Source organism: Enhydra lutris, unplaced genomic scaffold (assembly GCF_002288905.1).
Source record: "Enhydra lutris kenyoni isolate GAN:26980312 unplaced genomic scaffold, ASM228890v2 scaffoldscaffold5, whole genome shotgun sequence".
In the NCBI taxonomy this organism is placed as follows: Eukaryota; Metazoa; Chordata; class Mammalia; order Carnivora; family Mustelidae; genus Enhydra; species Enhydra lutris.
Window position 1 is genome coordinate 12038971 of NW_019154089.1, and position 9771 is coordinate 12048741.

Below are 9771 nucleotides of genomic sequence, written 5' to 3' on the forward strand. Positions count from 1 at the left end.
TAAACCACATAATGTGATTTACCCAGTCTGTACCTTGTTTGAATTCCAGAATTTCCTCACATACAAGCAAAGACTTTGGAGTAACCAGAATGTCTATGATACTGTAGGGCCACACCACAGCACCCCTAACTTCCCTACTGCCCAGTAATATTGCTTAGTTGGCACTCTACCCACTTGGCCGCATTCTACTAGACAAAAAGATATTCCATGCTTTATTTTTACAATCCTTACTAATAAAATGAGAAAGCAAACTACATCAGGAAAGTCTTAGCATTAATTAAAGAAGTTTCAGTTTTATTGACTGTAATGCTTTAAAAAAAAAAAAAAGAATTCAGGCAAACTTCATCTCTTACCGGTTTTTTGTTCCTTTGTTGTATATTTGACTCTGAACTTGTAGACGTGGTGCTGAAATAAAGTAAGAGTTTAGAATTCCAAAATTTTATTTCAGGTGTGCACATACTTGTATACACACACACACCCCACATCAAATAGATCTTTACACTGTGTTATTGAAGGTAATTGTTGTAAAGTTATTTCCTCCAAATGTCAATTTCTGAACTTTTCTAAAGGAAATCAAAACTATGGAATGTAAACTTCACTCAAAGAAGATAAAATAGCCTTTAAAGGTTCTCTTGAGAATAAGCAGTCTGAACAGTACAGTCTGTTCTGAAAACCTGCAAAATCTCTTATTTCAACTAAAAAAAGAAAAAGGAAAATGTGGAAGAAAGCCTATCATCCTGCAAAACAGCAGACTTGGGGAATTCTTTGTCTCCTACACTGTTGGTCACTCAATCTCTCTTTCTGGGATCATTTCCAGTAGTTTACAAACATGCTGTTATTTATTGCATCTTGAGCCCTCTTAACCCTTTACTTTCTGCTTGATTACCCTGAGCCCCTTTATAACTAGGATATATTCTCACTGTCTCTCCTGTTTTTTGTTAAGGCAGCTCTCCATCCAGACTCTCACAAGCACTATTCCACAGAAACTGCATTTAATTCATCAGCGATCTCCACATCACTGTTGTAGTGATCATTTGTCACATCTCACTTTACTTGACAGCTTTTGACATGATTCATTGCTTCCTCCTTGACAGGCTCTCTGCACTTGGCTTCCAGGATGTCCTAAGGTCTCAGGTTTTCTTTCTGCCCTCCCCCTGCTGCTCCCTCTCAGTGTCCTTTGATGGTTCTTTCTCTCTCCCTGCACTCTCAGCTTTGGCATGCTCCAAGGCCTCCTCTCTCCTCTAGTCACATCCTCTCCACTGGTGATGTCATCCAACCTCATGGCTTTAAATTCATCAAGATGGGAGCGCCTGGGTGGCTCAGATGGGTAAGCATCTGCCTTTGGCTCAGGTCATGATCTTGGAGTCCTGGGATCAAGCCCTGCACCAGGTTCCCTGCTTAGCAGGGAGCCTCCTTCTCCCTTTCCCTCTACTATTCCCACTGCTTGGGCCCTCTCGCTCTTTCTGGCAAATAAATAAATAAAATCTTTTTTAAAAATTAAAAAAAAAAAATAAATTCATCTGTATGCTGATCACTGCCAAATATGCATTTCTAGACTTCTCCCTTGAATTCCAGATTCATTCATGCAATTGTCTTCTTGACATCTCCACTGGGATGTCTAATCAAGATCTCAGTTTCATCATTTCCAAACCTAACTCCTAATTTCTACCTCCAGTCTTCTGCTTTCAGTCTTCCCCATCTCAGTTGATGATGACAGAGTCCTTCCACTCACTCAGGCTGACACCTTGACTCCTCTTTTTGTCTCAGAATCCATATCCAATCCAACAGGAAACTCTTGGCTCTATAGTCACAATATATCCAGTATCTGGCCAACTCACCATCTTCACTGCTAACACCCTGGTCCAACCCTCACACTACCATCAGCTCTTGCCTGGGTTATTGCATTAATCTCCTAAATGGTGCTCTCTGCTTCCAACTTCACCTACTACATTCTATTTTCAGTACATTGACTATAATAAAAATTATTTCACTCCTCTGCTCAAAACCCTCTAGTCAGAGATCTCATTTCACTCAGGATAAAAGCTCAAACCCTTATAATGGCATATGAGGTCCTAAAGATGTCTCACCCATTTACCCTTCGATCCATGGTAAGGCTCCATCCCACTCCCTCCTTCCCCCTCCCATACAACTCCACCTTTGCCTCTCTGAATTCTTCTGATATTCTCCTCAATCAATCCTGCTGGTTTCCTCACTCTTCTTCAACCTCTTCATATAGACTCTCATCACAAGTCCTCATGCCAGGAGCATGTACTCCATAATTGTCTGCTTGACTCTTTTCTACTCCCTTTTTGTCTTTGTTCAAATATCTTTTCTCAGTGAGGCCTACCATATGCACCCTTCTTAAAAATCGATCTTTCAGGGCACCTGGGTGGCTCAGTGGGTTAATCATTCAACTCTTGATTTCAACTCAGGACATGATCTCAAGGTCATGAGATTGAGCCCCAAGTCCAGCTCCATGCTCAGTGAGGGAGTCTGCTTGAGATTCTCCCTCTCCCCTTCCCTCAGCCCTACCCCTGACTTGAGCGCTCTCTCTCTTTCAAATAAATAAGTAAATCTTTAAAAAAAAATAAAATAAAATTGACCTCTCTGCCCTCTATCCATCCTCATGACCTTGCTTAATTTTTCTTTGCTGTACTTACCACCTTCTAGCATAATGTGGAATTTGCTTATTAATTATATGTATTATGTCTCCTTCCAACTGAAAATGCAAACTCCTTGAAGATAGGGAATTTTTTCTATTGTTATTTTGTTACTCTTTCCTTCACATCTTGAACAGGGCTGGGATGGTCAATAAATATTTTTTAACGAATGAATTAATAGATGGGTGATTTAGTAAACCCCCAATCTCAAAGTCTTGTTCTTCTGCTGCCAACCAATAAGCCTAACTTTAAAATCCCAGAGTACTTTTATCATTTTCTATCCTACTCTTTCCATAACAAACATATTATTTTATTTCCATGTTACTGTGCAAGTCTTTCACTCTTCAAAAACCTTAAAACCTTTTAAAATGTTCACAAAGTAATCAGTGACTATTGAACAAAATTAATTAAATTCCCACTCAGTGGAAGGACATGCTGGGGTTCTAATGTAATTGCTCTTGTCTCATCCTACCAAATCAGTAAAAACCAGTATTTTGGTGTTTCTACTTGACAGTACCTCTTTATCACAAAATGGAAAACAAATTTTGCCATCATGTTGCTGGACAAAACAACAAATGGTTTTGAAGGACCTTAATAAGGGGCCCCCTCTTCCCATCTAACTCATTTTATCTTCTATCAGTGCCTCTCACAAACATGATATTCTCATCAAACTGTACTACTCAGTGGCCCCAGGCTATGTGTTTGTCCTTTTCTTTGGTTGTTTCCTCTGACAAGACTGCTCTTGCTCTCTTCTCTGTTTGTAAAACTCCTAACTATTCTTCACACCATGACTCAAATTCTACCTCTTCCTGAAGCTTCTTTGATCCTACCTGGCAAATTGTTTCTTTCCTCTGTGTCCACAAGTAGTGTGTGGATATCTGTCTCTTATTATAGCCCTGATCACATTTCATCATATAAGTAATTATTTGTCAACCTATGTTTTTGCAACTCTTCAGTGATACTTCCTAGCAGACAAGGAATATCTTCGTTTGTTTTTTATTCATCCGATGGCATACCATCCAAGAAATTAATATATAGTTACTGAATGAAGCAAAAAAAAAATATATACAAAATGTTGTGGGTACAAGTACCCTTATGTACATATTCAGATGTGCCACAAGTGTACAAGAGAAAGAACTATTCGAAACCACCTTCTTTTAATAATGCCTGGAACAAAACTACTGGTTTAAAAGTGAGGGAGCTTTGGCTGCCTGACAATAATATTTAAAGGTCATGAGTCATGGCCTCAGAGTAACCAAGGCTACTCAGCATACACACAGTACGAGTCATGTTTGTAGCATAATTCAGGAGAAAAAAGCTTCAGAAAGCCTATTAACCTTGAGAGAAAACAAATGAGAATTAACAAACATATTTGTGAAGCTTGTTTTTATTGCAAAGGTTTTGTTTTACTTCAGGATTCATGGAAAAACTGAGAAAATCCTTTAAATTTTTATCGGCAGGGAGTATTAATAGGACATTTCAGCTCTACAGTCATATTTTCTCTGTAAGTGACAAGAACATAAATATTTCCTTCCTCTCAGTGAAATATCTATCTGTTTTCCAAACTTTTTACCTTTTTTTTTTTTTTTTTTTTTTTACAGGAGTACTAATCAGTTACCACTTAGTCCATGTGAATAAAAGATTTTAATAAAACTGGTTTGGAAATATAGCTAGTGAGCACCCAATTCTTATGGGAAAGAATTTCCTGGGAAAATGCCTTCTTTATTCCCTAGGTTAATTGCATCCAAGGCCTAACCCTCTTTTCTTGGACTAACATAGGAGCAAATTCCCAATTGGTTTCTATAAACTGTAGAGAATATCTGTCTCAAGGGCCTGTGAAGAGAAGAAGGACGGAAATAAAAGTAGAACAGACCACCGGGCACATGGGACCAGTTTGCTCCTGCTTAGAACTGAAGGAGCTGAACTGAACCCACCTAAGGGTTAGCCAAGGTAGTATGTACTCAGCTGTGTCCAAGCTCAAAACCCTGCTCTCCACTTGCATAAATGCTCAGTTCCATGTGATTCCATATGGAGACCAAAACACCAGTGATAATTTGCAGTGAGAGCACAGTCCTGCTCCTCACTTGGCTTCCCCGCTGGCTGTACACGGGGCTATTTATTTCAAAGTTGTTAATCACAGGGCATTTTCTCTTCATTCAGTAACATTATGTTCACCTCTTGGATTGTCAGCACATTGACATATTATCTCTTTAGGTGCTGTGTTCAGGGAAATTAAAAGAAAATGAGCGTTTGCTAAATTTCATTTTCTTTAACAGACAAAAGACTCCCTCCTTCCCAAAAACTATTAATCTTTTGAAGGTCACAGACCTTTTGCACATAGAAACAACATCTCACACAAAGTTTTGGGGGATTTGTGAATTTCCCACAGCATCTATGGACCATAGACCCCAGGTAAAAAGCCAATAAAAACAAGGCCCACACATTTCATGTAATGAAAATAACTTTTAAAGCCTAACTAAGCAGAGCTGTAGTGTACATATCACAGAATACCACCTGTCACAATCTAGCTCTTTCTACGAAGGAGATATGGCTATCTTCTATTCCAGGCTTAAAAGAAAATGCTAAAGTCGCAGGTATTTCTACATTTGAAGGGGAAATGTGTATTGTGACTACTTGTGAATTTCCCCATGATTAACTGTAGATCAGTTAATTACAGGGGTGAGTTTTATGTCCATGTCTGTAGCCAGAGATGATCTGGGTTTTTATTTGAGGAGAGATGCAATGACCTAGCTTCTGTTGTGGATATCTCCTGGCAAGGGAGTGGTGAAGGTGACATTTCATTACAGTGGTTCCAGTAAACGGCTGGCTTGGCCTTCCCTCCCCATGCCAATAAAATGGTTGGGGTAAGTGTGTGATTTTGAGAAGAGCAAGTAAGGGACATTTTATTCATTCAACAAATATTTATTGAATACTTGTTGTGTATCAGACCCTGCCCTATGAAAGCATCATTCAAAGAAAGGGGTCATTTTCCAGGATCAGGTGAAAAGTCTGTCTGATGTTTTCCCCCAGACTTTAAAGAAAGGTTTTCTTTGAAGCACTGAGTAAGATCTCCTTTATCTAGAAATTCCCATGAGTTCTTTTGCGACAGAAGGAACTGGGAACTCACCTGATTCTCTCCAGGGTTTCAGACCCTGGGGCCACAGATTTCTTGCTATAACATTCTCCCATCTCAAGTCAGGCCCACTGATGTACCCCGTCCATGAGACAGACATCAACTATCCCCATTCCTTAGCTTCAGAATCCCTGTGACTGGTCTACTGTTCCCTGTTGCTAGGCAACCACAATGGTTGTGGGAAGAACAGTTACTTCCCAAGGGGAAGAAAAAAAAATCTCAATTACAAAGCCACAGTAACCCTTCAAAACATCTCACAAATCAGATCCAATCATGAGTATTCATGTAGAACCACCACAGATTCATCATTTCTAGAAAACGCATTCAAAGCAGGCCAGAAGCAGTGGTTTTGTGCTCAAGCCATGGCCTGCTTGCTTCTGGAACCAGTGCTGACAGTCATGCTGCTGGTCTAAGAGGGTTGCATCCACAGAAATGGGTCGGTTTGCAGGCTGGCAGTAGTTTTTGCCCCAGGCTCCACCCCCCCCCCCCCCCCCCCCCACCCGCCCGATGATCTTCTTTCCCTGGGATCCAGAGACTGCAAGGTTCCACCTGGCCACATCCTGATGAAGGCTTCTTTCCTGATGCAGGATTGCAGGGGTGGTAAATCGTGGTCGATGAGCTGGCATTCTCTTCACTGTCACAAATTACCTGCACTGCTGCTCCTTCTTCCCTTCGCTTGTCCAAAGACACTAGCCACTTTCATCCAACAGGTTGCTGTATCTCTCCCTGGATGTGTTCATGGCCTCAGGTCAGCCTGTCTGCACCACACTTCCTGCCCCAGCAGGAAGTGAATGTAGGACTTCTACAGTCTACAGTTGGGAATCACTTCTGGGTTTGGATTCTTTCTATCCTAGACTCACCCAAACCAGATCACATAGCCCATCCCAAAATAACTTAGGTTGAAATGACAGCAATTTTTCTTATCACAGAATTGGTTTCTAGGGATACAGCATATTAGATCAAATGACTGTAAAAGTAATGGGCATAGTTGGAACTTATCAGTTAAAGGGTGTAATTAACACTTACTTCTAAAATAGGATTTTAAGTCACCCCGATCCTTGGTTTAAACAAAACAAACCTATGAATAAGTTATGAACTGTGGGGGCACCTGGGTGGCTCAGTGGGTTAAGCCTCTGCCTTCGGCTCAGGTCATGATCCCAGGGTCCTGGGATCAAGCCCCATATCGGGCTCTCTGCTCAGCAGGGAGCCTGCTTCTCCCTCTCTCTCTGCCTGCATCTCTGCCTACTTGTGATCTCTGTCTGTCAAATAAATAAATAAAATCTTTAAAAAAAAAAAAAAGTTATGAACTGTGGAGCAGTTGGTATTCTGAGTGAAAAAGTCCCCACTAGCTAGGTAAGTGTGGAAATACAAAGACTGGGGATTGGCTTCATATCTAGTTAGTAGCCTCTGGAGTTCAGAAAATCATCTCACCTCTCTATGCCTTAGCTCGTTTATTTATAAAAGACTTACTTGAGTTGTTTCTGTCCACCCTTCCAACTCTTAACATTCTGTTCTGTTTCCTTACCCCTTCTTGTTAAAAAAAAAAAAAAACACACACACACACACACACACACACAAAACAAGGAAAAAAAAAGCACAGGGTAGATTATGCTTTAGTGGATTTTAGAGGAATGTGCAGATGTTTGACGTGTAGCTGGTTCATAACAACTTATGAGAAAAAGGTCATCTCAATAATGGCTGGTGAAAGGCAGTGTAAGCACTAATTATTTATAATGGTTATTAATCTTATCTTACATCTCACTGATCAAAAAGAGAGGTGGGGAGATACGGCTGGTCTAAAAACAGACTTTCAAAAAGTCCTTGAAAAACAAAGTGACTTTTCCACTGTTAATCCTCCTTAAATGAGTATTACTGAAGGATTTCAGAAGGAGGTGGTGAAGAAATTAGCAGGTTTTTTGAAGATATGTTGGTCTGCAGAATTCTTGGCTGACCAGGCTAAATAATGAAATAAATGATACTTAAGGAAAAGTCCTTCTGTACAAATATTGAAATTGTCTTGTTTTTTAAAGCTGGACTGAATTTAAAAAAAAAACAAACTACAATTTTGCCCTCTAGTTTAAAGGACAAAGGGGTTGTTTCAACAAAACTTCTAGAAATATATATAAATCATTGGTACCTCCACCATTAACAATATTTTAAACTAAGAAAACTGTAAGCTTGTCAGGGCTCTTGTAGACTACTACATACAATTTGCAAAGTCATCTTGTGAGCTGTCAAAAATGCATCTTTCCTGAGAATCACAAATCGCATATATGCATACAACAAGGAGGAATCTTAATGAGTATACATACTTGATGTGCTCTTGTGCTAATGCTTATCAGGAAGCCTTATCAAACTTTGATGAGTAAGTATCAGTAAGACCAGAAAGGAGGGGAGAAGAGGAAGCAAAGCAATGAGGAAAGAGTAAGAACAGACAGTAGATTTACAATGAGGTAGTGCAGCTGAAGAGAGGAGAGGAAGCCATAGTGGAGGTCTTTACAGGCCCTTTCGCCTTCATCTATCCACTCACTTTTAATCATTTATTTAATTATTCACCAAGTATGTTTTTGAAAACCCACTGTGAATGAGGCATGGCACTAGGCATGAATGAAATTGATACTGTCCTTCTCATGGAGCTGATCATTCTCTCAGGGTTATCATTCTAGCAGGCATGAATATTCTATTGGGAAAAGAGTCAATGAATCAGATCTTGTATTTCCAAAGGGCTCTTCTAACTTAACAGATCCCAAGCATCAAAAAGAATAAATAAATAAAAGCAAACAGAAATACCTCCTAGGTATTCCTTCTGCAGTGACACAATCCTGTGGAGACAAATGGCTGCTTTCACAGAGCTGACCTAGGGAAGTTCACTAAGCTTTCACTGGGATGGACCCAAGGTGACTGTGCCCATGTTTCAGAGTCTGGGTATGTCTATGCTAGGGGAAGAGAAGAGGGGAAGAAGGTGAGATAGGCACAAACAAGTACACATCAGTCCATGAACCACAATAACCAAAACATCTTTCTACTGATTGCAAAGGCTTTCCTTCTGTTTCTCTCAAGAGTTAGCCAGCTCTCTTGTCATTGTTTTTTTGTGAGTTCTCCACTGTCTGCTGATTGCTTGACACAGTGGGTCTAATTATCTCTAGGCTTCCAACCTATTTTAATGGAGGGGGATGTTTATCTGTGTGAGCAGAAAGACTTGCCCACCACTTGATCCAAAAGTTTTTCCTCAGGAAACATAGGAATAAAATTGAAATCTGTTAACTGATAAGTAGGAATGTTAACTTTTCATTTATGGATTTTTTTAAATGGCAGGAAGTAAACATTCCTTTTTCCTCCTTACAGTTCTGTACTGCAGTGAGCATTTGCTATTTGGGGACACTAAATAGCCCCAGATTTCCCTGTGGGAATTGCCTTTCTCCTCTCATATTCTCTTCTGAAAGGACAATAAATTCAGGTACTCACTCCTCAGCATATAACCCTAGATGGGGCAGACACTGTCCAGACAAAGGGTTTGAACTTGGCTATTCAGCAACTAGATCCTGGGTTTAAGAATGAAAGAGGGGCACCTGGGTGGCTCATGGGTTAAAGCCTCTGCCTTTGGCTCGGGTCATGATCTCAGGGTCCTGGGATCGAACCCCACATCGAGCTCTCTGCTCAGCGGGGAGCCTGCTTCCCCCTCTCTCTCTGCCTGCCTCTCTGCCTACTTGTGATCTCTCTGTGTCAAATAAATAAATAAAATCTTTAAAAAAAAAAAAGAATGAAAGAAACCCACGGTATTTGGCTTGTTCAGTTGGTGGAGCATTTGACTCTTGAGCCCCAGACTGGGTGTAGAGATTACATAAAAAGTAAATCTTTAAAAAAAAAAAAGAAAGAAAAGAAAAGAAAAAAGAAAGAAACCATTGAAGGTCTAGTTATTCATTTGCTTATTTACCCCACAAATATTTACTGAGAATCTGCTACATGACAGATATTTTT

The 9771-nt window shown here is 40.1% G+C and overlaps 1 protein-coding gene across 1 annotated transcript in view; it reads right to left on the bottom strand.

Moving 5' to 3' along the window:
- LOC111141071 (coiled-coil domain containing 192) overlaps positions 1-6419 on the bottom strand; it is a 203230-nt gene extending 196811 nt beyond the window's left edge. The window contains exons 1-3 of the mRNA XM_022493400.1: positions 6294-6419; positions 5788-5849; positions 354-405 (exon numbers count right to left, since the gene is read on the bottom strand). Of these exons, the coding sequence (XP_022349108.1) occupies positions 354-405; positions 5788-5849; positions 6294-6419 (240 nt within the window). The remainder of the gene's footprint in view (positions 1-353; positions 406-5787; positions 5850-6293) is intronic.
- Between the last annotated feature and the right edge of the window lie 3352 nt (positions 6420-9771).